The following is a 27,435-nucleotide window of genomic DNA, read 5'->3' as shown; positions in this document are numbered from 1 at the left end:
AAAGGCCAAGGGACAGCTGATGACCCCTCAACTCCCCGACAGTGTCCGGGACCCCAGACCTGTCCCAGAGCTCGCCCCAAGCAGCCCCTAGCTCATGAGCAAGGCAGCTGCCCTCTGGCCCTGCCCTGCCTCGCTGCCCTCACTTGGGAGAACCCCCAGGAGCCTAACGGTCCCAACTGCCAGGCTCTGGGTTGCCATGGTGACAGAGGCAACCAGGGACAGGGAGGGGCCCCACAAACCCAGCCTGCTCCCCCCCAGCAAGGGGGGTGCTCACTGTTTGTGCTTTGTTAGATGTTGGGTGGGGGTCAGCTAAGGAGGAGGGGCCGTTTCCATGTGTCGATGGAAATACGGGGGCCCCTCGGGCCCGGGGGAGGGGCAGCGGGAGAGGCGGGGTGGGAAAGCCTCCTTCCTCGAGGCAGGCTGAGGTGCTGCCCCGGGACCCCACGATGGGGGTCAGACGGGTCGGAGGTCGGGATGGAGGGGCACCTGCCTCCCCGCGGCTCCCAGGCGTCACAGTTCGCGGCTGCCCCCCTGGGATGAGCAGGGGTCCTGGGGACCCAGGGAGCTGGGGCTCGGGAGTGAGGCCTGCATCTGCGAGGCGGTGGGAGCTGGCCCCCCACGCGGCTCAGACCCCGGAGGGAGCTCCCAGGCTACTTGGAAGACACGTGAAGGGGCTGGTGGGACGACCCCGTGCCTCTGCTCTTTTCCTGGGTGCTGACGGGGGCGACGAAGGGCCCCCCGCATGATGAATCCCAGCCACAGGCTCTGAGGGCATGGCCATGGGGCTTTCTAGAAAGAAAAGGCACCCACTCATTCTCAAGTCCCCAGCCCCAGGAGACCACAGCTGGAAAGGGGTGGTGGGTGGGTGGAGGATGGGAGCCCCAGGGGACCCACTGGAGGTCGGGGATAGCACTGGGCTTCCGACTCTGACTGACGCTAACCTGTCCCGTGACCTGGGTCATCACCTCCTTTCCCTGGGCCTCGGTTTCCCCATCCATAAAGGAAGGAGACAATACCCAGTGTCCACCTGGTGCGACATCTCCTGTCCCCCAACAGGGGACCTCCCCCTGCTGCAGGCTCCTTTGCCCCCAAACCTGTCCCTAGGCCCAGAGCCCCAGGTCCCACCCTCCTTGGGCCTCCTCGCCGGCCCTCCCGCCCACCCAGCCCCGCACGCCCCAGCAGAGTCCCTGGGCAGCACAGTAAAGTCGCCTGGTTTCGGGATCTGTGTAAACTTTAAGGAGAACGTGTCTTTGTTTTCCTGTCCCTTATTGTCGGGTGGTGGTTGTCACAGTCAGGTGGTGGTCAGGTGTGTGCGTGGGTGCGTGCATGTGGGTGTGCGTGTGCGTCCGTCCACTCCTCGGCCTCGGCCCCCGGCACGCCCCCGCCCGGCTGCCCGGGCCCTTCCCCACGTGCCCCCGCCCTGCCCTCCGACCTCACCGGGGAGGAGAGGGTCACAGCTTCTGCTGGGCGGAGACCCCCTTCCAGTAGTCGAGGATGTCGTGCAGGTCCTCGTCCTTGGCGAACTGGACCTTCTTGCGCAGGGCGTGGCCCGCGGCCATGTACACCTCCTCCCGGGGGTGCTTCTTGTAGGGCCGGAAGCGCTCCCAGATCTTGTGCGTGCTCTCCGAGGAGTACTCGGGGCTGGACGAGTAGCCCGAGTAGTAGTGTCTGGGGGAGAGCTGCGCGTAGGCCGAGTCCCGCTTGGAGCGGGCCAGCGGCTTGAGGAAGGACACGCGCTGGCTCAGGCTGTCGGCGCCCTCCTCGTAGTACAGGGCCGGGAAGCTGTGCCGGTGCTCGCTGCAGTGGAAGGCCGGCTTCACCTCCAGGTGGTGCACGCTGCCCCCGCCGCCGCTCCCGCTGCCCCCGCCCCCGCCGCTGCCGCCGCTGCCGCTGCTGCCCGAGGGCACCAGCGGGAGCCGGTCCAGCGGGCTGTTGAGGGGGCTGCTCTTCTCGATGTACTTGGAGTCGCTCTTGGCCAGCCCCGCGGGGGAGGGGAGGTCGGGCACGTCCAGGCTGAAGACCTTGGCGCTCTTGACAGAGCCGCTGGAGGAGACGCTGCAGGTCTTGCGGGCCACGGCGGCGTCGGCGCTCAGCTGCCGCTGCAGCGGGTGGTGGGAGCCCTCCTGGAAAGAGGGCGGGAGGAAGCTGGGAAGCTCCAGGGCCCCCAGGCCCCCCAAGGCCCCCGGGGAGGCTGCGGCGGAGGCTGGCGTGGCCGCGGGAAGGGACTGGCACTCGAAGGCCAGCTCGGGGTCCCCGCCACTGCTGCCGCCCCCTATGAAGGAGGCCGCGTCCAGCTTGAGGGCATCGATGCAGTTATTGATGATCTGGTTGACCTTGTCCACCTCCTTGGCGATGGTAGAGATCTCGGTGGCCGAGCCCTGGCTGTTCCCCGCACCCGGGCGGTTACCCTCAGGCTGGGCTGGGCCATCCCCGCCGGTGCCAGTGCCGGGGCCGGTGCCAGTGCCGGGGCCAGTGCCGGTGCCGGTGCCGGTGCTAGTGCTGGTGCCGGTACGCACCTCCATGTAGTTGCCCTTGGTGGCCACCTTGGGCGTGTCCAGCCCGGCCTCCAGACCCTTGGCAGTGGGCAGCTTCTCCCCAATGATGGACGGGAGGGAGGACATGCGGGACACGGGCAGCACTGGGGGCTCGCCCAGCTTCTGGGCGGCGTGCACGATGGAGCCGGCCTCCATGTCGGCCCCGTAGCGCATCTCCAGGATGGTCTTCTTGACCTTGCCGCACTTCTGCTTCTCCTCCTGCATGCGCCGCTTGCGCAGGCAGTAGTAGACGGCCCCCAGCACGATGACCATGCCGAAGAGGCAGCCCAGGATGGTCATGATGTAGTGGGTGGTGGTGGAGGTGCTGGGCGCCAGGTCCCCCGGGACCGGGTCCCGCGTGGTGAAGGCCAGGCAGGTGTGGTTGAAGCGGCGGCTGTTGCGCAGCGAGGTCACGCAGAAGGTGTACTCGGTGTGCGCCCGCAGCTTGTCGAGGGTGACGATCTCCTTCTTGTTCTTGAGCGTCATGACGTCGGAGATGTAGCTGTTGTTGTACTGGACCAGGACGTACATCTTGCTGTAGGGGTGCGGGATGATGACCACCAGGGTGGCCGAGGTGAAGGTGACGTGGTGCAGCTTGATGGCCGGCCCGGCGGACGCGTCCGTGGTGGACGAGGCCGGCGGCTCCACCGAGAGGATGTCGTCGGGGTTGAAGCCCGAGTTCTCATCCGGCTCCCGCTGGGCGTCGGTGGAGTAGGGCGTGGGGTGGCTGGCGGGCCGGGCGGGCAGCGAGCCGTTGCGGCACTTGGCCTGGAGCACGGTGATGGCGTTGAGGCTGTGGTAGGGCCGGGGCACCAGCAGCGGGTAGCCGGCGAACTCCCGCGGGGACTCGCACTGCAGGCGGTCGTAGTTCTTGGTGACGTTGTTGAAGACCACGAGCCAGGTGAGGAAGCCGTAGAGGTCGCACTCGCAGTTGAAGGGGTTGCCGGCCAGTTCGCACACCATGAGGCTGGCCAGGCTGGCGAAGGTGGCGCCGTCCAGGCGGCTGAGGCGGTTGGAGGACAGGTCGATGCTGATGAGGCTCGGGCACTCGGAGAAGGCCGCGGGCGTCACCACCTCGATGAGGTTGTGCTGCACGAAGAGGAACTGCAGGCGGCCCATGCCGCGCAGCATGCCCTCCGTCAGGTTGCTGAGCTTGTTGTAGCCCAGCTGCAGCACCTGCAGGCTCGCCTGGCCCAGGAAGGCGCCGTCCTCGATGTAGGAGATCTCGTTCTTGGTGAGGTTGAGGTCGGTGAGGTTCCCGAAGCGGTTGAGCGAGGAGTAGAGCACGGCCTTGAGCTTGTTCTCGTTGAGCCGCAGGTCGTGCACCGTGCTGTTGATGTGCTGCGGGATGGTCTCGTAGGGCGGCTGGTTCTGGCTGCAGATGGCCAGCCACACGTACCCCTTGTCGCCCTCGATGAGCCAGCAGTCGGCGCGCACGGCGCCGGGCCGGCACACGCACAGCAGCGCCGCCGCGCACAGCCCCAGGCGCAGCATGGCGCCGGCCGGGCTCGGGCTGAGAGGCACGGGGAGCCTAGCGGCTGGAGGCGGGGGCTGGCAGCACAGTCCTCCCTGGGGCTGCCACCATCTTGGGGGCGACCCCCAGCCCAGGGGCCCCAGGTGAGGGAGGCTCTGCCAGAACCAACTGCTGGGGACCTTCTGGGGGGCTACCAGCAGGCGCTGGGCACCGCGGCCAGGCCGGGGCCAGGGGTGCTGCGGGCCCCTCAGCCTGCTTCCCACGTGGCTCTTCTGCTGGGAACGTGCACGGCTCTCAGAGCTTGACTTCCTCTCCGCCTCCTCCTCCTCCTCCTCTCCTTTCTCCTCAGGCTCTGGGCTCAGACGATCCCCACGGAAGGCTGGAGAGTGGCGCTCTGAGGGGGGGCCAGCGAGACAGGGGCAGGGAGGAAGACACCCCTCTGCCACCTGGTTCCTGAAAGGCAGCACCGAGAGGGGGTGACAGATCAGTGTGAGGGCTCTGAGTGCAGCCCCCAGTCCCTCTCCACCCCTCCCGGGGGGCGGGCGGACCTCTCTGCCAGCAGCACCCTGGGGCCCATTATGTAAAAGGGGGAGTGTGGTGGGTGGCGAGAGAGGGAAGCGGGAGCTGGGGGCCTGGAAGGAGGGCGGAGGGGCAGAGTCTGAGGACAGTGGGCGCAGGAGGGAGTCTGACAAGTTAACAGTTCAGGTGCACACACGCTCACAGGCACTCACACACGCCCAGCACACCCATGTCCACGCTCGCCCACCTGCCCACACCAAGACCCACGTGCCCCCACGTGATTCAGACTCCACGGCATGCACACAGACAGGCACACATGCACACCTAGTCTTGCGCAGGACAAACGAGCCATACATACATGGCCGCATACCCGGGCAGGCACCCTCCAACCCAGCTAAAGAATTAAGAAATCTAGCAAAATGCCTTCTCTCCTCCATGCCCAGAGATAAATAATGCATTTGTTGTGTAACTGCTCTTGTTCCAAAAATAATTCCCTTGTCTTGGCTTCCATGGGGGAGGGGAGCGGAGCAGTGTGGCTGTGGGCCCCCCAAGCAGGGGAGCAGGGGCTGGGGTCTCCCACAAGGGAGGGCACGGGACAAGCTCATCTTACCGACAGGAGCAGAGCTGAGGGAAAGAGAGGGCAGGAGAGTGAAGCCAGACACACGCCCGCCCCCAATCCCACCTCCTCGAAGAAAGGGGGCGGGAGCTGGCGGGGAGCCCCCAGGCAGGCAAAAAAGCCAAAGGCCTCCAGAATAATGTGATCAAAGCCCCGTCAGAGAGGGGCAGAGACTTGCCATGAGTCACACAGCACCACCTGGGCCAGGATCAAGGCTCCTGCGGCAGCAGAAATCAGGAGGCCTGGAGCCCAGCCCTGAGCTCAAGCACTGCCTGAGCCTGTTCCCACAGCCACGGAGTGGGGACCAGGTCCCTGCCGGCCACCTGATGGGGGAAGCATGGTGAGCCGGGCTGCCCGTGCCCAAGAGGCAGATGGGCAGGGGAGACGGCGCAGGGCTCAGAGCCGACAGGCCCTCCTTGTCCAGGTGGGGAAACCGAGCCCCAGACAGGGCCCCTCAGCCAGGCGGGGCTCCAGCCCCCACCCAGGGCTCTCTCGGCTGCGGGAAGAGCCCGGGGCTCCCTCCCTGTGCCCTGGGCAGTGGCCAGGGGTGTGAAGATTAGGCAGAGAAATCCATGTTTGGATAAAGAAAGCCTGAGACTGTCCCCAGGAGCCACCTCTGCTTCCTGCTGCCGCTCCTGGGTAACTCCAGGAAGGAAAACGCTTTTGAGAGGGAAAAAAAAATGTTAAACCTTTGTCTTTAAAGCAAAACCAATTTACAGTCCTGGCCCCAGAGGGCTGCTGGGACGGAGGGAAGGGTGGCGGGGAGGGGGGGTGCCTGAGGAAGGCCAGGCAGGCAGTTTCTGTGGAGGTGGCAGGTGGCCAGGGCGTCCAGATGACCCCTCAGATTAGAGGCTGACTTGGAGTCAGAGGCTGGATGGTCAGGGCCTCCCAGAGGCGGCCTCACACCTCGTCCCCTGCAGGACAGCTTGGGCTGAGGGGCCAGACGGGGTGGGGGTGGGGCCCCTGGAAGGAGGGGGTGCCCAGGCAGCAGAGAGCATTTCTGTCCCTGACTGTGCAACGCAGTCTGGGGGGGCTGGAGTCGGAGACCTGAGCACCTGTCCAATGTGGCCTCTGGCCCCGAGGGGACCCCCCCCCAGCCGGTCCCTCCCACCCCTCCTGGGGCCCCAGTCCGCCCCCTCACCCCCCCACACACACAGGCAGCGAGGCTGCACCGGAGGAGGCTGAGCCGCCGAGTCGCCCTTCCAGAGAGCCCTCTGCACCTCCTGCCGCGAGCACGCCGGGGGCCGCATTTGTATGCAGGTGCACGCGCAGGTGTGCGCTGCTCAGAGCGCCAGTGCAGGCTGTGCTGCCACGTACAAGCAGACGGATGCGCGGCAGGCGTGAGCACACACGTTGGCCTGTGTGCACAGGCTCTGCGGCCTCGTGGCCAGTTACAGAGGTGAACATGGGCATGGGGGGCATCTCAGGGGAACATGGGCAAACGCCTACCTACACGATGACATGTTAAGCACATGTATGATGTGCATGTATGCATGCACATGTGCAACTTCAGCCCCACAGAGACCCCCTACCCCCACCCCATCCTCAGATCTGAATTGCTTACGCCAGGGCCCCTCAGCCAGGCGCAGGGGCTGCCAGGCAGAGCTGAGCTGCGGGAGCCTTGGGACAACCTCAGGCCATGCTGGGGGGAGTGGGAGGGGGCTATGAAAAGGCTGAGGGGGAGGGAGGAGAGGAAAGAGGAGAAGGGGCCCAGGCTTGGGTGGGAGCTAGTCCTATCCCATCTCTTCCCTTCCCAACCCCACCCCAGCCACTCTGAGCTCTGCCCACCTGAGCTCTCAAGGTGACCCTGCCCGTGGCTCTTTCTCCCACTCCTCCTGGCCTCCAGGATGGCCTGGGCCAGGGTCCAGCTCCCCCCACCCTCCCTCTCCCCGAGACTCAGACGGAGGGGGAAAAGGTTCCCCATCACCCTGTCCGGTGCGTCAGCTACCACGTCCCTGTCCTTGTCCCTGGGCTGCCTGCCCACCGCCCGTGGAGGCCTGACGCAGCCGGGAGAGGACCGCAAGGCTCTGAAGCCGCTGACGGCAGCACTTGGCCCCCCGCCTGCTGCGCACCCCCTCAAAGTGAGGGAGAGGGTGCTGGCCGGAGGGGTTCCCTTGGGCCTGAGGCTAGGGCCTGGAGCATCACGCCCTCCCCCTGCCCGCTCACACACACCTGGGGGCGGGGAGAGAAGGAGGAGGTGAGGGAGCTGCAGACAGGAGGCAGGACAGGGAAGGACTGCAAAGCAAAACATGCCGACAGCCGAGCAGGAGAGACGGAGGAATAGCGGGTGCGTCTGAGACACAGGGACCAACGGTCTGCAGAGCAGCATGGCGAGGTGATGGATGGGAGGGGGTGAAGGCGAGGACACAGCACCTGCTGCCCACCCACCCACTCACCCTGGGACCCGGAGACAGATGAGCACTGGGCCTGGCCGAGCCACTGACATACAGCCTGTGAGCAGCTGGGGGAGGGGGAGCAGCAGGAGGCAGCTGTTGGAAGCAGAGGCCTTCCCTGCCCAGGGCCTGGATGGCGCTAAGCCTGGCAGGGCTGGCTGATGGCGCAGTCCGGCCAGCACAGTGTCCGGTGGAGTGCAGAGCTCCCGGCCAACCTGGCCTGCAGGGACCGCTCCATCCCCGTCCCCACTGTGCCCACCCCCCCTCCACACACACACACACACACACGCGCGCGTGTGGCGGCAGTGGGTGGCCTCTGGCCAGAGCAGGGCCAGGCGCCGAGTGCCCCCAGCACCTCTCTAAGGGTGCCTCTCCCCTTCCACTGCAGAGAAGGAAGGTGGCAAAGTTGGGGGCCAGCGTGCCATCGAGGGATCTGGGGGCGGGCCCCAGTCTAGCGGACCACACACCACCTGATGTCCCTTCTTACAGGGACACCCTTGGATGGAGAAGGAGGAGAAGAGTCAGCCAGACCCAACGGATCTGGGGGGCAGAGCCGAGGTGGGGTCTCAGCGCAGAGAACACAGAACGTCTGAGTTACTCTGGGCCAATGGCTCCCCCTCTCCAGCCTCAGCAACACCCTCCCCCAGACTCAGCGGCTGATGTCTTTGCCCTTCTTCCCCGGGTGCCCTCTGCAGACTCAGAATCCTAGCACTTCGTTCGGAGCTGGAAGGAGGAGGAGCCCTTGCACAGCCCACTCTCAGCCCCTCTCAGAGGGGAAACTGAGGCCAGGACTGGGGAAGGGACATGTTCGCTGGTGGCAGGTCAGCTCAGGACCCAGGGTAGCAGTGACAGATCCTGATCTGCCAACCTCGAGTCCCCTCTGGGAGCAGCTGCCCTGACACGCCCCCCCCCCACCCTCGCCCCCAGCTAACCTGGGACACAGGGCACGAGCCCGTCTTTATCGATAAAGTGGGATGAATACTTCCTAGCGCTCGAGTCTGCAATGGGCTGATGTGCATGCTCACCTCACAGGGCTGCTCCTCAGGGATCAGCGTCTTGGCCTCCCCCCCTCCCAGGGCCAGGTGAGAGGATGGGCAGCATGAGGCCTGCCTGAGTGTGGGGGGGGGGGGGGGGGAGAAGGGGTCAGCAAGGAAGACGCAGCTCAGAGACCTCGGACGAGTTGCAGGCCCTCTCCAAACCTCAGCTTCTCCCCCATCTCCCAGGGCTCCCGCAGAACCCAGGACATGTGGAGACAGGTATCCGCTTCTAGAGCAGGAGGCCCAGCAAATGCTCCGCCTCAGGCTCCTGCTCACAGGGCCACACTCCCGCGGGGACATCGGAGGGTCCAGGGACCGAGTGGGGGAGGCAGTGTTCCAGCTCCCAGGAGCAGGACATGAGGCTCAGCCAGGGAAATCTCACTGGCAGCCGCTGATCAGCCCTGGCACAGGCTGGCCTGGGACAAGCTGGCCAAGGCTCCCCGAGGTGCCGCCGTCACTGTCCGTGTCAATGCCATGCCCAGGATTAGGAGGAGACAGAGCTCCCAGGGCTGGCGGCCACCTCACCTCTCTGCTGGGAGCACAGCACCGGGCCAGGGTCCCAGAGACATAACACTGCCCTCGGGACAAAGCCCGCCGCCCCGGGGCTGGACACTGGGTCTCGTCTCTGCCTCCAGCTCACGAGGGTTCCTCATCAGGCCGCTCGGGGCCCTGGGTCCTCGTCTCTAAAACAGGGTAGCCACGCCTTCACCACGGAACTGTTTAGATCTCAGGTGGAACGAGCCCACCTGCAGGGCAGAGAGACAAACGCATGGATGCTGGAGGCAGGGGGTCCTCGGGATACATGCTGAGCTGTGTGACATCGAGCACATGAACGCACCTCTCTGGGCTTCAGCCTCTACCCTTGTAAGACAGGCAAGGCGACCCCTGACCCAATGGCTCGTTTGTGTCTGACATCTGTGTTCCTTAAATCTTCCATCGCCCGGCATGGCTGGCACTGTTAGGGAGCCTCATTTTACAGATGAGAAAACTGAGGCTCTCTCCTTGCCCAACTTCCTCCAAATAGCTGGTCCCCCCGCAGGGCCTGGACATGCATAGGTGTCCAGTGGGTTTCCCGCCCCTTGCAACAGCACTTGCCTCCCCCACCAGGAAGGCCTGCAGCGTGGACTGTGCATAAGGGAGACTCCAATTTCTCCATCAAGCAGAAGTCCTGATTCCAGGCCAGCTATGCTACTCAAACCCCCAGGCTCCTTCCACCTCAGGGCCTTTGCACATGCCATTTTCCCTGCCCCCCAGTATCTGAACAGCCCATTACCTCATTCAGGTCTCTGCTCAACTGCTCCCCCAAACCCACCCTTCCCTGACACCAGTAGGTCATCTCAACCAAGCCAGGGTCCATTCAGAGCACTCAGCACTACCTAGCATCGTTTAGCTCTTTATTATCACACCCTCCCCGCCCCCCACCATGAAATCAAAGCAGGCCTCATCTTGTTCGCTGCTGTAACCTCCAAGCCTGGAGCAGGGTCAGGCAGGTGGCAGGCGCCCAGGACATGATGTGTAGAAGGGAGAGCTCAGGGCTAGGGACAGGGTGTTAAATAACAGAGGGAGGGGCCCCACTTCTTATGGGGTGCTCACATTGTGCCAGAAATGTGCTGAGCCTTCCTTTTAACCCCATGACACCCCCCACCCCCTTATGTTTTCTATTTCACAGGTTGAGAAACCAGGCTCAGAGAGGTCCAGGGACCCACCCAAGACCACACAGCCAGGAACCTGGAGCAGCCCGAGATCCTGTAACGGCCAGACTGTCCAGAATCCATGCAGAGGTGATTCCCCCCAACTCACATGCCTCCAGTGACAGGGAGCTCAGCCCCGTCCGAGGCCACTTCCTTCCTTCCTGGAGAGATCTGATCGTTAGAAAGGTCTTCTCCGATCACAAAGCCCCACCTGGCTCCGCACCTCTGTTCACCGGGGAGAACACGGCCAGTAATTGCCCTCAAAGGCCCTTCTGCTGTTTGCTAACCTGCTCTCTCGCGCCCCGGCTTATCCAAGATGCGCACCTCACGCCCTCCACTGCTCCTCCTGCGCCGTAGTGTCAAGTCCCCAACCCTCGGGTCCAGCTGCCCAAGGTCACACTTGCTGTCAAGGTCCCTCCTGAAGATGGGTGCCCTGGAGCCAAGCATCAGGGCCAATGTGCTCTGAGCAGTGGTGGGCACCAGGGGCCTCTGCCTCCTGTGTTTGACATCATGCTTGTCAGAGCAGTGAGAGTGTGCCAGCCTTGTGTCCTCACCTTGCTGTCCTAGATGCCAGCCAAACCCCTTCACACACACCGCCAGGCAGCCCTGCTGCCCTCACAACGTCCTCTGTTCGGGTTTCACCCGAGGTGCCGGGTGTCCGTCCACCCCCATTCCATCAGGTCTTATTAGTCTCATGCCTTTGTGCCAGCTGCTCCACATCTCGGGGGAGCTGGGCCCTGCCCCTCGATACCGGCACCTGCTCCCGGCTCTGTGCCATCCTGCGCGGGGCGAGCAGGCCACGGCTGCATCCGCGTCTGTGTCATGAGGAACTGGGAACCAGGCCTGCAGCTCATGCCTGGGGCAGGCGGGGGCACGCTGTCCAACTAGCTACACACTCACCCACGTTCCTTACACGTCCACAAGTGTTTTCTGCACACCTACTATGTGCCCGGCCCTGCACTGAGCTCCAACTTACCCAGAAGAGCTCAGGAAGAAGAACGCTGCCTCAGCAGCAGCAACAGCTGGGTGTGCAAGGCCTTGCTGTGCTGGGCACTCGTCTCTGAGCCCTGTCACCTTGGCCCAAGAAGAGGCCTGGGCTGGTTTGCAGTGTTACAGGCAGTTAGGACACATGGATGCTGGCTCACTGTGTGACCTCGGCCGGTCAGTTCCTTATCCCTCTGGGCCTCAGTTTCCTCATCTGTTCAGGGGAGAAGAGCTGTGCCCATGGGTCTCTGGGCCCACCCGAAGCCCTCTAGACACTGCGACTGGGTCACTCCCCATGCACTCACTGGTCCCTGGGGCTCCCCTGCTCCCAGGGCGTCACATCTGTCCTGAGCGCCTGTGCTGTGTCTAGGCCTCGGTGGAAGCATGTAGGCAGGAGGATGGAGGGTCTTTACCAAAGGCCTGGCCTCGGGAAACCACCAGGCAGCCTGGCAGGGGAAGCCCGACACTAGCTCTGTGGCCGCTCTTCAGAGACAGGTCACCCGGCCACTCCCCGGCACCCACTCCCCAGCCCCGAGCCGCCCAGCACCCACCCCACCCACCACCAGGCACTTGGTAGAGCATGTGATCCTCCTGCCCACAGCCAAGGATGACCGGTATCAAACCCATCTCCCACTCCCACCTCACGGGTCATATCTGGCTTTCCCAGAATCCTCTAGGTTATTCAGATGACTGCCTACCCACCTGACCCCTCCCTCCCCAAGCTGACTCCTGTCCCTCTACCTGACCCCTGTCCCCCCACCTAGCCCCTGCCTTCCCCACCTGGTCCCTGCCTTCCCACCTGGTCCCTGCTTCCCCCTCCTTGCCCTTGCCTCCCCCACCTGGTCCCTGCCTCCCCGACCTGGTCCCTGTCCCCCCCACCTGGTCCCTTCTGGCCTCTTGGCTCCAGCAAACCCCAGGCCCCCACTCAGCTGCAGCCCCGGGCACTACTCACCAGTCTCCACTGGACCCGCTCTTTCACCAGTGCCTGCGCACGCGCGGCTGCCTCTGCCTGCATGGCCTCCATTCATTCATTCAATAAACATTTATGGAGCACCTACTATGTACTAGGCGCCAGCTAGGCCCGCCCTCCCGACTCTGCCTCTTCCACCTGCTCCTCCTCCGGGGCCTCAAGGGGTGAACATTTCCCTGCCTTCCAACATCCTCAGGGCTGTCCCAAGGCAGAGTGGTGAATCAGGGGCCCCCCGCCCCCCGCCCCCAGAAGTGGAGGCTCGGGTGGCAGGGAGTGTGGCCCACTCCAAGGCAGCCTGGCTGGAGAGGGATGCACGCCTGGGGCAAGATGGAAACAGAGTCCCGGGCTTACGGGGACTGGGCCTGAGCACATCTCGCATTGACTGGTTTAATCCTCAGCACAACCTTCTGACTATTCCCACTTTACAGAGGTGGAAACTGAGGTCTCACAGCTGCTACACAGTGGCTTTGGCTCTCCATGACACCGGCTTTGGACCAAGAGATGCCGTGGATTCCTCTTTCATCTGGGCAGTCATTTTAGATTGATTTTTCAATTAGTTGCCAAAGTTAAAAACTTGGGAGATTTTCTTTTTAAAGTCCCCATTTCTGGGGTCCACTAAAAACCCTGGGGGACGTGGCCACCCAAGGTCTGCATCCCATCAGCAGCAGAGCAAGTGTCGCGGGCCCTGGGGCCCCTCCTCCCTGCCTCTCGGCTGAGGCTCCCGCTGCCCGGGGCCAGCAATAGAGGGAAGCCCAGAACCGACACAATTAGAATCCTGGCCTGTTTGGGGGATCCCATGAGCCTCCTGGTCTGGGACCCAAGGTACCACCATCCCTGCCTCCCTGGCTCTGCGTCTTTTTTTGGGGGGGGGCTCTCTGATTATGCATCTGGGACTCAAGAGTTCTATGTGTCTATGATTTCTTGGTCCTAAATGTCTTCTGAGTCCTGCCTCTGTGGTCACCAGTCCTACAGGACTTCAAGCTGCTCTGACCCGTTCACAACCCCCACCAGCTTGGCTCCAAGCAAGCCCACCGGGGTGGGAGCCCCAAACCAGGGGAGCACCCAGATGACCCCCCGAAACCTGCCTGTCACTCTGTGGGGCCCCTGGCTTCTCAGCAATGCTGCTTGGGTTGCTGGGTGGAGTTTCAGGCTCCTGGTGGGGTGAACGGGTTACTCACTCCCAAATACAATTCCCACCCCATCAGACACTGCCAGCTGGCCAGGGCTGAGGTCCAGCCAAGGCTGGTGGACACCAGGAGGCCTAAGGCCTTGGCTGCTGAAGCCACACCCTGGAGCCAGGCCTGCTGCACCCGGCTCTGGGGGTTCTGGGATGGCCCCTTGCTCCCCCGGCTCTCCCACAGCCTTTGGGTTCTCCTCGCTCTGCTCCCCTGGGACTCCTGCCTGAGCTTCCCACGGCTTCTCCAGGCCCCAGCACCGGGGCCTGCGGACCACCAGAGCCAGGAGGAGAAGCCCTCCAGGGCCACCACCCCTCACAGCCCCAAACCAGGCTGTCACATGGGGTCGCTCTCCCAGCACTGAGGCTACTTTCTCGGGAGCGGGTGGGGGGAGCCCGCAGAGGCCTGCAGCTGTGGCCTCGGAGAACAAGGAAGTTCTGTCCCTGCAGAGGAGCCCCAGAAATGCCCGGGGGAGGGCCATCCCATGACTGCTGGCTGCGCAGAAACCATTGCTGGGGACACATGGCCACCAAGCCAGTGTGGCCAATCCATGGAGGCCAGCCCTCCCTACGGTTCCCCTGGAAGGGCGGGCCACATTCAGCTCACATCCCAGCTCTGCCACTGAACCAACAGCGTGGCCCCAGCAAGCTACTTCTTTCCTCTGAGTCTCAGTCGCCTCTTCTGTAAAATGGGACTAGAGGGCACTGCCTTGCGGGGGCGGGGGGGGGACCAGTAGAGTGAAGAGCTACATGCAGGGTCTGGCACATAGTAAGTGCTCAATAAAGTCCACTGCTGCCGGTATGGTTATCATGGGTCGTCGTCACCCACTGATGCAACAATGGCAGCAGAAAAGGGATGAGGCCTGACCCCTGACAGCGTCTTCCTTTCATTCTCGAGGGCAACACACCTCTCTTCGCCTGTGCCTGCCCCCTCTCCTAGGTCCAGCCCCACTAAGACCTGCTCCCCACACCCCCTACAGCCTGGTCCCCAGCCTCTGTTTCTCGCCCGTTGCCAAAGCACAATGGCTGTTATAATTAACGGATTATCTCAGTGCGACAGCTGTGGTCCTTTGAAAATTGGGTTGAATAACAAGATCCTGGCGTATGGTAATTTCTTTTCATCTCCTGCTCCCTCTTTCTCTCTCCCTCACTCCAGCCTTGTTATGCATGCAAATGTTTTTTCCCCCTTTTCCCTCCTTCTCCAACACCTTCCCCCTCCAGATGGCGAGGGGACAGACTGGGTTCTGCTTACCCTACCAGTCTGCTTTCCAGTGAAGAGGCAGGTGGAAGCCAGCCCCCTGGGCCCTCCTGTGCACCTGGCACTGGGAGAGTGCCTGACACATGTGACTTCTGTCATCTCCCCTCCGACCTACGTCCTGACACCTTCCTCCTACCTCCCGGGCTGCCCCCCTCCAGCTCCGCTGCCTTCCTTGAGGTCCTATCCCAGCCACCTGCCCTCCTCCTCCAGCCCCCTCCCCATCTCATTCCCTCCCAAGGCTTCTTTTATCAACTTCCAAGTGCTGACCATGCCCAAACCGCTGGTCCCAGCTGCCTCCTTCCTGGCACCTGAAACTCCTCTCATCCACGTCCTCTACTGGACTCACCTCCCGCACCTGCCCCCTCCCCACCGCTGCTTCTGCCCCCCATTCCCTGACCACCAAGAGGCACCCACGGCTGCCCAGCTCCCTGTACCTGGAAAGTCTATGTGCCTACCCATGACTCCTGCTCTGCTCCCACCTCCTTCCCTGCCCCAGTTAGCATCCTCACTGGTCTCTGCCCAGTCTTACCACCCCTTCCACCCATCCACCCAGCAGAGGATGAGCAAGTTCTAAAGCGTAAATCTGAGCGTGGCACTCTCCTGCTCAGAGGCCTTCGTTGGCTCCCTACTGCTCTGGGAAAACTGAGGTCCTGTGGAGCTGGCTCCTGCTCTCCTCTCGGGCCCTCCTGCCTCCCCGCCCCCCGCCCCCGCCAATTAAAATGGTCGGATTGGGGTCCTTCTGTGGATTCCCACTGCCCCCTGGGCTTCCTCCATCATAACTGGAATCCTAACTGCTGCTTTTACACCTGGACTGAGTTCTGGATTAGAACCCAGCACCAGGCCCCAGGAGGTGCTCAATACAGATCTGTTAGTGACTGAAGGAGAGAGGCCCGTTCCCCCTTTATAGATAAGGACACCGAGGCTCAGAGTAACGACTTGCTCAAGATCACACCGTCTGTGCAAGACAAAAGCAGGATCTGAACCCAGGTCTGTGATTCCAATGTCAGTCTTTTCCACGCCCTGGAAGAGGGGCGGCGGGGGGGGGGGGGGGGGGGCGGGGGCGGTGCTGTGGGGTCAGCTTCTGCACAAATCTCCGGGGACTTGAACAGAGATAAGGATTAATTAGGAGATGGGGCTCCCTACCCAGGATGTCACTGCCACGACCTTGAACTAGCCACATGACTCCCAGGGCCTCAGTCTGCTCATCTGTAAAGTGGGAAGGAGCCGCACCTCACTGTCCATCTCAGAGGGTCACTGTGGGGGCAGAAACTCAGGTCTTGGAGAAAGCCCGTCCTGCTAACATCTGAGGGATCCCCCCCTCCCCCTCAAACCTAGCTGCGGTGCCCTTAGCAGACACTCCTCAGGGCTTGGGGACTTTCTAGGATGGGAGATGTCACAGGAGACAGAGACACGCCCCTTAGTGAGCACTAGTGGGAGAAGCACGGGGGGGGGGGGGGTTGGAGAGTCAGATAAAGACCGTGGAGAAGAAGCTTCCCTCTCAGCCTGGGCAGCCTCACCTGTGAAGTGGCCCATCAATGCTCAGGGTCAGGGTTGCAATGGGGACTACGTGTAAAGGGCCTGGCACAGTGCGGGCACGACCACGGCCACACGCTCCTTCGGGAAGGTGACCCTGAAGGGTATCCCAGGGAGAGGGGAGGAGAAGGGCGCAGGACAAAGCAGGACCATCTGTTCTCGACGTCCACTCTCAACAGCCCACAAAGTAGAGCTCTGGTCCCCCAGTATAGCCCTTGGGCCCCTCCCTCCCGCTCTAAGCTCAGACCCCATGACCTCTCACCACCTACCGAGGTGCAGGGCTGCCCATCTGTATGTCCTCTGGCCTCTGTCAAGCTGTTTCTGAGCCTGGGGTGCCGCTACCACATTGCCCCACCCTCTGCAGCCCGGAGAAACTGTCGGAGATTCCCTCTGCAGGGGGTGACAAGCCTCCCTGCTCTACCCCATCCCCTGACTCCATCCCCACGGAATCCTGGGAGGACCCTAGAGACTGTCTCACCCCTCCCCTTCCCCCTATTTTACAGATGGGCAAACTGAGGCACAGACAAGGGACGAAGCTCTCCGGGGATGAACTGGAACCCAGGTATCTCTGCTGCTTCCAGCCCTGCAGGCAGCTTCTCTCCTGGCTCCGAGCTGCTGTTCAGCCCTGGCCTGTCTTCTCCGAGCCCCCCAGCCCGGAGCTACCTGAGGACGGGGCCCCATCTTCCTCTCTGCTCCCCCACCCCAGTGCCTAGCCTAAGGCCTGGCGCATAGTAGGCACTCAGTAAATGTCTGTTGAATTGAATTGCGCTCAGGGCGGCCAGTCGTCTCTGCTCTGTAAGAGAAGCATAGAGTTAGTGGAGCTGTTCCCATGGCGACAGGGGTGGGAACCAAGCTGGTGGGTGAGGAGTCTGGCCTCCCAAGGACCATGAGGGCCCTGGGAAGGAGAGGGGGTCTGGGAAGCTGGAACATTCGGACTTAGATGAGTCCGAATTCTGTCCCCACAGGCAGCATGGCCCTGGCACGTGATGGCGCCCCTGGGGCCTCGGCGGCCTCATCTCTGCAGTGGAGATGACACTCGAGTCCCCAGGGGCTCTGACACTGCTCGCGACGAGACCTAGGAGAGGCGTGAGGAGTGCCTCCAGCTCCCGAGCATCGAGTGCTCAGAGGCTGGCCCACAACGTCGGGTGGGGATTACGCCCAATTCCACAGAGAAGGAAACTGAGCTCGGAGAGGGGCGGCCTGCCCAAGGCCCCGCAGCCCATGCACTCGAAGCCATGCTGTGTACACGTCTCCCTGCAGAGCTGGAGGGAAGCGAGGCACGACAACAAACCGCAGACAGACGCCGAGCCCACCAAAGAGTGGCCCGGCGCCGGCCCAGGCAGGGGACGTTCTCCAGGCAAAGGGCCCAGGATGCGCGCCAGGGCTGTGAAGGGAAAAGCGAGCTCTGATTCCACAGCCCCCAGAGGGTTCAAAGCCATCCTGCGATCCACAGGCTGCGACGGCCTGGGCCGGCCGGTGTTAAAATAGATCAGCCGAGACTATAAATACGCAGCCGGGCCAGCACGCCAGGGCCACGCCCGAGGAGCAGCCCGCGGGTGCTGTAACCCTAGCCCTGCCCCACAGCCCTGCCCCTTGGGCCTTGGTTTCCTCGTCTGTCAACAGCAGGCCACACCATGACCATGATGGCTCAGGTTCCTCACCCAGCGACCTACAGCTCCCTGACCCAGCCAGGCCGACAGGAGAGAGGCCCTCGGGCCCCAGCCAGAGACCTGGGAGGAGAGGAGGCAGATGCAAGCCTGGCTCAGCCTGGATCCACTGGGACGGCCCGGGGAGGGGCTGGGCTCTGCCCCTGCTCGCTGGCCTGGAGCTGGGAAGAGTCAGGGAAAGGGGCCTAGACCCCAGCCATTCACTCATTCGCCCCCTCATTCACTCCAACAACCATCCTGTCAGCATCTCCTGCTGGGAGCTGAGGCCTCACAGCCAAAAGACACGGCCTCAGGTGGGAACACTAGTGGGGGAGACAGCGAGATCCACCAGCACCTCTCCCAGACCCCGCCCACGGCCAGGCAGGGCTGTCCTCTGACTCCATGGCCCACCCAGCTTGCATCAAGCGACCCTGGTTTCACACCTGCCTTCTGCCTCGACAGGGGCAGGGAGGGCGGCCTCACTCACCCCGTAAACCCAGGCCCAACGCTGCACCCGGGAGGTGCTCCATGAATGTCCATGGGCTGAAAGGACGAATAAGGTACCATGAAAGCATAAAAAAGGGCGCCCGTGCACAAGGCTGGGAGGTGTGCCCGGGGCGGGGGGAGAGGTGGGGATCTCGTGTTCCACCCACTTGAAGGATGAAGAAGCTGAGGCTGAGAGAGGCTAAGGGATGTGCCCAAGAACCCAAAGCTCCAGAGTGGCCCAGCACCACAGCTCCCCAGGAACGAGTCAGGGCTGGTGCACACACACACACACACACACACACACACACACACCCCTGCCACTGCAGGTGCCCTAAGTATCACAGGGATGACGTCTGCAGAGTCCGAGACTCCCAATGACCTGGCACAGGTGAGGGGTCAGTGTCCTATTTTCTCATCAAAGTCTCAAAGCAGGCAGGCAGGCCCTCATTCGACAGGTGGAGAAACCGGGGCTACCAGAGGTGATGCAGGACTAACCCCAGGCCCAACACGCTGAAGGCCCTTTTCCGGTCAGTGCATGGAGGGGCCCTCCTGCTGGCTGGTGGTTCCACCTGCAGCCCCTCTGAGATTCACGGTGAGGGGTGTAGACGTGGGCCCAGGCCCGCCCCTACCCCTGCTGGCTTGGTGGCCTGGGCCAGCCCTCTCTGCGCGCCAGCTTCCCCAAGACCCGTCCCCTCTGCCCCAGGACAAGCAACTGCTGCCAGGAACTAAGGGAGAGTTTAATGAGACAAACACACACACACACACCCTTACAAACTGCAAAGTGCTGTCCATATTTAAAGGAATTTGTTCCTGTTATACTTTCCTTGGCCTTCCCCCAACCTCTTCTCTGCCCTCCGCTCTAGAAAGGCTGTGACAGTTATCAGAGGCTCGGACTGCACCTGCCCTGTGCTAAGGATGCTCACACGTTTTGTCCCCAAGTTCCTTGGAACCAGGCACTATTTTTTATGCCCACTCTGCAGATGAGGAAACTGAGGCTCAGAGAGATTGGGTGATGTGTACAAGATCACACAGCAAGCAGTGATGGCCCTGGGTGTGTATCTCCAGCCCTGGGTGCCCCTGGAGTCCTCTGGTTCGTGAATGCCCACCTGATCCCCAGCTTATCCGACTTCCCAGACATATGCAATATTCATATTTCCATCAGCAGCAGCTCACGCACTCCTTCCCAAGGCCTTCAGAAGCCCCATTAATCATTCAGACACACCTGCATATTCATTAACTTCCGAATTAATACAGAGTCCCTTATTACTTTGGGCCTGCTGCCTGCATTAAAGACATCCGACTTCATTCATTATTAAACTCCCCTGATAAATGATCGCATTCCTCCTTCACAGAGGGGGCCAGCGCCCAGGCCCCCAGGCCAGCAGGTCTGCTCCCAGCACCAGCTGCTGTGTGACCTTGAGCCAGGCCTGCACCCTCTCTGGGCCTCCTGTATGTTTTCCTGGTAAAATCAGGCAAAGGACAGTCTCTAGGCACAGCCCAGTCTCCTCAAAGTCACCCCCGTCCCATCCTTCCTCAGACTCCTGTGTCCCTTCCCTGCACTGTCTTTCTTGGACTCACATAACCCTCCGTGGTCCACGAAACAGAAGCCCGTCTCTCTGTCGTTCGCCTGATCCTCCCCGCCCGGGGCCTCCACTCACACCCGGGCCTGGCTTTGCAGCCTGTGGGCCTCGGGCCTGGCACTGGCCCATCATGTCGAGGACATCGTCTGTCCCCGAGCTAAGCTGGCGTGGCAGACCATGACATGTCCCAAGTCAGAGAGACCACTGACCCCACAGCCAACAAGGTCGGCTCCAGCTGCAATACAACAGCGACGACAGCAACAGCAATAATAGTAACACCCGCATTTCCTGAGCACATACCATGCCCCCAGCCTGCGCCAAGTCCCAACTTCCTCATCCTGCCGGAGCAACCTCTACGTTACAGATGGGAAAACCAAGGTCAGCGAGGTCCAGCATCTCCCCAGGAAGCTGGTGCCGGCCGTAAGCCGGGTCTCTCTCACAATCACACATGCCAGGTGCCGCCTCGCCCTGGCTCCATCCTGCCCTGATGGCTCCTCTATGTGCCAATCCCTGCTCAGTGGAGCGGTGGCCAACACAGAACGGATCCCCCATTCCCTGGCAGACACCCTGATCCATCTCCATTAGGCCTGGCGCTGAGCAGAGCCCGCGAATGAAGCATCAGATTGCCACGGCCAGCATCGCCCTGCCGGCTCTGACCAGCCTTCCGCCTCCACTGCGCGGAGCCCCTGTGCGGACCACTCACCACCAACAGGGCAGGCCACGCCACCGCCGCCTACAAATGCTGGGCCTGAGGCTTCGCTCCCAGAGCCACTGGCTGTGTGACTGTGGGCTCTTTACCAAACCTCTCTGTGCCTGGGTCCCACCATCTGAGGCACACCTGACTCTGACCTCTGCCTTAACCCTCATCGCCCATCCATCCCAACACCTGTCCAGGCCACACACCTGTGTCCCAGCCACTGCTGGCTCTTCTCTGGGCGGCAACCACCACCTCCCAGCACCTCCAGCACCTGGGTTCCTCCCTCAGCTGCCAGACAGCCTCTCAAAATGCCACCCATCACAGATCCACAGAAAGCCATTCCAGAAGCTTCTGTAGCTCCCAGGTTAAAACCAGAAGTCTTTCTTGAAGATCAAGGCCCCACATGACCTGACCCAGCCGCCCACTTCAGACCCAGCCTCCTGCTTTCTCCCCAGGCAGCTCCCCCTCCCCCACAGTGAGTCTCCCCTTTCTTGCCCAACTGCATGATGGACACCCCACCATCAGGGCACCAGGCAAGCACAGGTGTCCCTGCTTAAGCTTCGGCCCGCAGCACAGTCGGCACAGTAAACGCCCGGGGCTGTGGTCAATGAAGACCTCGCCAAGCTTCACTGCGTGCAGACGCAGCCCCCCACGTAACAGGACGACAGGTCATCGGACCCATTTCTCAAATGAGAAAACCAAGGCTCAGAAAGACAAAGTGGCCTCCAGTCACCCTGGTAAGGGCTGCGGCTGGGACGTGAGCCCTCCTATCTGCGCCTGCACACGGAGCACTCATTAATTCCTTTGTTCATCCCGCTGCACAGCCTGCGAGGTGGGCACTATTATTATACCCATTTGAGAGATGAGGAAACTGAGGCCAGAGAGGGGAAGCCACTTGTCCAAGGGTACACAGCTAGAAGGGGAAGAGCCTGAGACACACCCAATGTAGCCAGGGAGCTGCTCGCCCCTCCACGGCACACAAAGCTCCTTCCCAGGCCCTCCACTGCCGCGACGCTCTAGGTGAGAGGTGTCGCCTACGCTGGTCCCTCGCCTTCCAGCTCTGTGGCAGCAAGGACTTGAGTCAGTCCCTTCCCATCCAGGGCTCTGGCTTCCTCTGTAAGGGCGTGGGTGAGACACCCTGGGGGTCCCTTCAGCGGTGGCCCATTATCCACATACCTGCGGGCCTACTACGCACCAGGTCCTGGGCTGGCAAACTGGTCTCTGGCCTGCAGGGGGCCAGCAGGGGGTGGGAAACCCAGGGTGGGAAGGGGCAGGGAGCACATTCGGGATTCGGGTACAAGCCCCTGCCTGGTGTCACCAAGAGCAGCACCACGAAGCCCATAAAAGCCCAGAAGAGAGGCCAGGGGTGCTGCTACTCCGCAGAGGGGTCCCCAGTGGGGCTACAGCCGGCCAACCAGACATTCCACACCTAGCAAGCACCTGCTGCGTGCCCGGCCCAGGATGCCTGGCACCACATGGAACAAAGATGAGCAAGGAACTCACGGGCCAGGAGGGGACTCGGGCAAATGGAAACCTAGTGCACACCCCCTGGAGATTTCTGCTCTTTAAGGAAACCCTCCTGCAAATTATTGTGTAAAATAAATAACCAGTCTCTAATATCTCTTATAAAATACCTAAAGAATCGCAGATTGGGGTTGCTTAAAGTCAGGTCCACTCCTGGCCTTCTGGGTGCTGTATCATCACACGCCCACACCGAGGGTGGGGACCATGGCCAAGTCCCCCTCTGTCCCTGCTCCACACGTTGGGGACCGGCACGCAGCAGGTGCTCAGTAAATTCTGGCCAAGCAAACTCCATGAGCACACTCATTTCCGAGCCCCCGTGTCAAAGCTACTGTATGTGGGACCCCCTCCGCTACCCCAGGGCACCTCGCTCTGTGCCCTGCAGACCCTCTGGGTACCTTAGGAAAGGTCAGAGCTGGCAGCTCCCTTAGCACATCCAGGCCGCTGTCACATTAACAGGTAAGGAAACTGAGACCCAAGAGGGCAAGAGCCTTGCCAAGGCCTCGTGGACACCCCACCTGATTCCGGGGCGCCCCTTCCTGCCCTAGCCCCCTAAACCAGCGGTTCTCAACCTTCTGGCCCTTTAAATACAGTTCTTCATGTTGTGACCCAACCATAAAATTATTTTCGTTGCTACTTCATAACTGTCATGTTGCTACTGTTATTAATCGTCATGTAAATATCTGAGATGCAGGATGGTCTTAGGCGACCCCTGTGAAAGGGTCGTTTGACCGCCAAAGGGGTCGCGACCCACAGGTTGAGAACCACTGCCCTAAACACTGCTGCTCCTACCTCCATGTGGGTGGCCCCATGCCCCTGGTCACCCAGAGCCCGGCCTTTGCCTGCTGGACACCTCTCCACAGGTGCCCTCAGATGCCCAGGCTCAGCCAGTCCAGGTCCTTATCTCGTCCAAGCCCACTCCAGCTCACAGGTCTCCTCTTGGTCAAGGTCCCACCACCCCACCCCACCTGCTTGCTCAGGCCACAGATCCCGGCTTCATCCTCAACTCCTCCCCTTCTCCCCAGAGATCATCAGACAAGACACCGAGCCTGACACTTCTGCCCTCAGTATGGCTCCCACATTTGTCCTTTGCTCCCCACCTCACCAGGACAGGCCACCATCAGCACTCACCCAGCTGCTACTGTGGCCTCCTCCTTCAGCCCCTGATACTGGGGCCAGAAGGAATGTTCTAGAGGGCAGCTCTGATGCTGCTTCTCCTGCTCCAGATCTTTCCAGGGCTCCCCGCATCCCAGGGACAGAGGCCAAGATCCTTACTGGCATTTGAAAGGTCCGTGAGGTGGGCCTGCACCTTCCCAGCTCCCACCCTGGCACACAGCTCTCCTCACGTTCCCTGCCCGCCCTGCACTGACACACACCCTTCCCTCTCCCTGCCACTAGCCACCAACCCTGTCAACCCTACCAGCTTCAGCTCAGGCATCACCTCCCCCAGGAAGCCCGCCCTGAACCCTAGGCCTGGCTTCACGGCTCCACAGCACCTTCACCTTCACCAGCAAAAAAGCATCCCCTCCAACCCGGACAGCCACCATTTCCCTTCCTGAGGGCGAAGAAGGCACATGTGCCCTCTGTGCCCAGTGCCAGCAGGAGACCTGGAGCGTGGGAAATGGAGAAAGCCCCCAGGCATGCAATTCCCAGAGGGCCTCTGTCCCCACCCACCCAGCCCCTATGCCAGGGGTGGGCAAACTTTTTGACTCGAGGGCCACAATGGGTTCTTAAACTGGACCGGAGGGCCGGAACAAAAGCATGGATGGAGTGTTTGTGTGAACTAATATAAATTCAAAGTAAACATCATTACATAAAAGGGTACGGTCTTTTTTTTTTAGTTTTATTCATTTCAAACGGGCTGTAGTTTGCCCACGGCTGCCCTATGCACTGAGTGGGCTCCTTATTAATACTGGTGACAGCAGGGCTCCCAGCTCCTTGGTGTTACCATCGTCACCATCAGATCAGGGACCAGGGCGGGGGCTCCTGCGCCCGCATGGCCTTGGTGGCTGGGGCAGTGTGGTCAGGCAGGGGCAGGGAAGGCGAGCCAATGTGAACGGAACCCCTACCAGGAGCCTGGCCTGGGCCGGCAGCCCTGAACTCGGCACATGGCCCCTTACTGCTGGGACAGGCTCCAAGGCCAAGCCGCTGAGCTGGGGTCCCATGGCCGGTGGGGGCTGAGCTAGGGGTCAGAACTGGACTCCTGCCCACGCTCAGGGCATGTAGGCGAGCAGGCCCTGGGGAGAGAGCACCACATCTGGGGGCCCAAACAACTTGGATTCAGAGCCTTGCTGGGTACCCCTCCCAGCTGTGTGGCCTCAGGCAGGCTGAACAGCTCCTCCCAGCAGGTTTCTCATCCGTCCCTGGGGCCCGCCGTCACTGCCATGGCCACACACAGCTGGTAACGACGAAGCATCTCCCAGGCCAGGCTGCGGGCGGATTATCTCATCCAACCCTCACAACAACCCCGCAACAGGCCGGTTCTAAAAGTAGCCCCATTTTACAGACAACAAAGTGAGGGCACAGGGTCAGAGGACCTACCCAAAGCCATGCCGCTGTCGGCGTGGGGCTGGGTGCACAGGGCTGGGTAGAGAATGCAGAGCCGCTGGGTCCTCACTAATGATATTCCTTCCTGGCTCAGACTTTCCCTTTAATCCTTCAAAGGCACCCTGAATAGGCTGCCCTCCCCCACTGCCTTCCAGCCACCTGCTGTGTCCTCCCCGCACAGAGCCACAGAGCCCCACGCTCTCACCTCTGCTGCCCGGATCAAACACTGCCTCTTCCGCGCCTTCCCTGTGCTCGACGCCCTTCCTCCTCTCCGTGGTGTTGCCCCCCCTCATTAATGCTCCCCACAGGTGCAGCAGTCCCCTAAAGGGGACCGGAGAACCCCCCACCACCCGGCCTGCGCCCTTCCTCCGCGCAGTGGCTGAGGGAACGTCCCACAGCACAAGTGGGTCACCGTCCTGCTCAGCAGCTCCCAGTGCCTCCCTGTCCTCATCCCAACAGGCAAGACCCTCATGCTCGGGCTCGGCCCTGCCTCTGCAAATCTGCCCTCCAACGCCCTCCTGTAAGGAGGGCACTAAACATACACACACATACACAAACCATGCATGCACACGTATACACATACATGACCCCCACCCATCCGGCACTGGGGCCCCCTGCTTCCTCCTATACTTGGGCCCCTCCCTTGACCCCGTCCCTACCACCACCAGCCTCCCACCCCTCCAGCCTCACCTAAGAACAGCAGCTCCGAGAACTCCCTCCCCAGTTCCTGGGCTCTTCCCACTCTGTGCCTGTCTGAAACACGCCATCCACGCCTGGTTCTGAATACCCAGAGTGGCCCCTGCTGCTGGGAGCCAAACAGTCCAGATCCCTCTCCTGGCCTGGAGGGCTCTCTTGAGCTCTCCCTCCTCCCCAGAATCCCAGATCCTAGCACTGTGACCTTCTCACCCTTCTCTGAACTCACACCTTCTGACCTTTACCCTCGAAATGCCCAGGACTGGCATGCCCTCCTGCCCCATCTCCACCTTATGAATGCCGCTCCTTAAGCAGGACTCCAAGCTGCCTCCTAGGAAGCCCTCTCGCCCAACCAGGCATCTACCCTCCCCCTTGGCTGTGGGATCCCCGACAGCAGGACTGTTCTCATTCACCCCGGCCCCACATCTTGCACAATGCTTGGCCCGCACCAGATGCTGTAGAACAATCTCCTGAATAAACGCACTTCTTTCCTCCCGGAGGCAGAGGGAACAAGTGCCTGAGCCAACAGCCAGCATGGATCCGGCCCCCCTCCCCTCCTCCCCAGCCTCCAGCCACTCACCTGACCCACTACCATCCTTTCACCTTCCTCCCTGCCCCTGCCCTCGCCTGTCTGACTCCCATGGGGTCAGAATGAAATCCTCAGTCTTTCCTGACTTCATTTCTTCACCCGCAGCTTCCGACCCTCGCTGCACCTGCTTATTGAATGCAGCCTGGTGGGCAGGCCGCCCTTCTCACTCCTCCCAAGATCCCCACTACCTACCACAGAGCAGGAGCCCAAACGTCTCCTGGAACACACAAAAGAGTGAGTGAGCGAGTGAGTGAGCGCTGGGCTCAAGTCCCACGCTTCTGCCTGGGCCTCTGTTTCCCCATCTGCACCCCACAGTCCTGGCCTGGCCTCCTCTGCAGGGGGAGCTGAGGCAGAAACCACCACAGATGGCATCGGCCTGGAAGCGCTTTCAGCACCATGAGTCACTCCACACCTGGAAGGGACTTGCAATTCCAAAGGATGGAAGACGGAAGCTGAGGCTCTTTCACACACTCATTCATTTAATACCATTGCTCAAGCCCTGGGGCAGGTGCAGGCATCCGGTGATCAGGACAGATGTGTCTGAGGAAGCTCACAGCGCCAAGGGATCTCGCAGGAGGCCCCAGAGACCAGCCACTGCAGGAGGAGCACGGGGAGCTGCAGGACAAGGTGGCCCAGGCCGGGAGGGGGGGGGGGGGAGGGTTGTCCAGTCAGACCTCCTAGAGCAGGGGTTCTCAACCTTGGCTGCACATTAGAATCACCTGGAATCTTTTTAAAATCCTGATTTCCGGGCCCCATCCTCCAGAAATTCTGTTTCTTTGTTATGGGGTGGGGCCACAACGGTGGCAGCAGGCAAGCAAGCTACCAAGGACAGGGGTGTAAGGGTGAGCACCTCCTGCCAACCCAGAACCTCTTGGGGGTGGGGGCCACAACATTAGTAACAAAGAAACAGAATTTCCGGAGGACGAGGCCCAGAAATCAGGATTTTAAAAAGATTCCCAGGTGATTCTAATGTGCAGCCAAGGTTGAGAAGCACTGTCCTCGAGGAAGAGCATCCCTCTCTCTGGCCCATGGGAAACAATGAGTCCCCAAAGAGCCAGGTCAACTAGCAAAGGGAGCACCCCCTCTTCCTCCCCCCGAAGTTAATGTCATCTTAGATAAGTGGCATCATGGGGAGGACACAACCTATGAGGTTTTGTCCCCATTTTACAGATGAATAAAGTGAGGCCCAGAGAGCTAAAGCAACTTGCCCACAGCTCTTGGGCAGCAAAGATGGTGGGCCTCCTGCTCCTTCTGAGGCCCCTGGAGAGGCTGGGAAGAGTTTCTGGAACATTCGGCCTCTGAACTAAGGGCCCAGCTGCTCCCAGAGGCAGTAAGGAAAGCCACAGCCACAGGAAGCAGGGGCCGCAGCTGGATCTGAAAATCGCCAAACACAGCCCAAGCAGACCCTCCAGAGTGGGAGCTGCCTAATGTGAGCCAGGGGGGCGGAGGGGGGTGGGTGGCTGCCCTGGGAGGCGCTGAGATTTCCTGTAACC

At 61.6% G+C, this 27,435-nt stretch overlaps 1 protein-coding gene across 2 annotated transcripts in view; it reads right to left on the bottom strand.

The window, feature by feature from the left end:
* Positions 1 to 1,174: 1,174 nt before the first annotated feature.
* Positions 1,175 to 27,435, bottom strand: part of ELFN2 (extracellular leucine rich repeat and fibronectin type III domain containing 2) — a 39,985-nt gene continuing 13,724 nt past the window's right edge. The window contains exons 1-2 of one of the 2 annotated variants that reach the window (XM_059681613.1): positions 12,201 to 12,947; positions 1,175 to 4,461 (exon numbers count right to left, since the gene is read on the bottom strand). In XM_059681613.1, the coding sequence (XP_059537596.1) occupies positions 1,452 to 4,028 (2,577 nt within the window). In that variant the 5' untranslated portion in view covers positions 4,029 to 4,461; positions 12,201 to 12,947 and the 3' untranslated portion in view covers positions 1,175 to 1,451. Of the gene's footprint in view, positions 4,462 to 12,200; positions 12,948 to 27,435 lie in introns of those variants that run through there. The other variant, XM_059681612.1, reaches the window with a different exon arrangement.

This window comes from Myotis daubentonii, chromosome 2 (assembly GCF_963259705.1).
Source record: "Myotis daubentonii chromosome 2, mMyoDau2.1, whole genome shotgun sequence".
Lineage (NCBI taxonomy): Eukaryota > Metazoa > Chordata > Mammalia > Chiroptera > Vespertilionidae > Myotis > Myotis daubentonii.
Note: the sequence above shows the minus strand (reverse complement) of the source record. Positions and strands in the feature narration are given on the sequence as shown.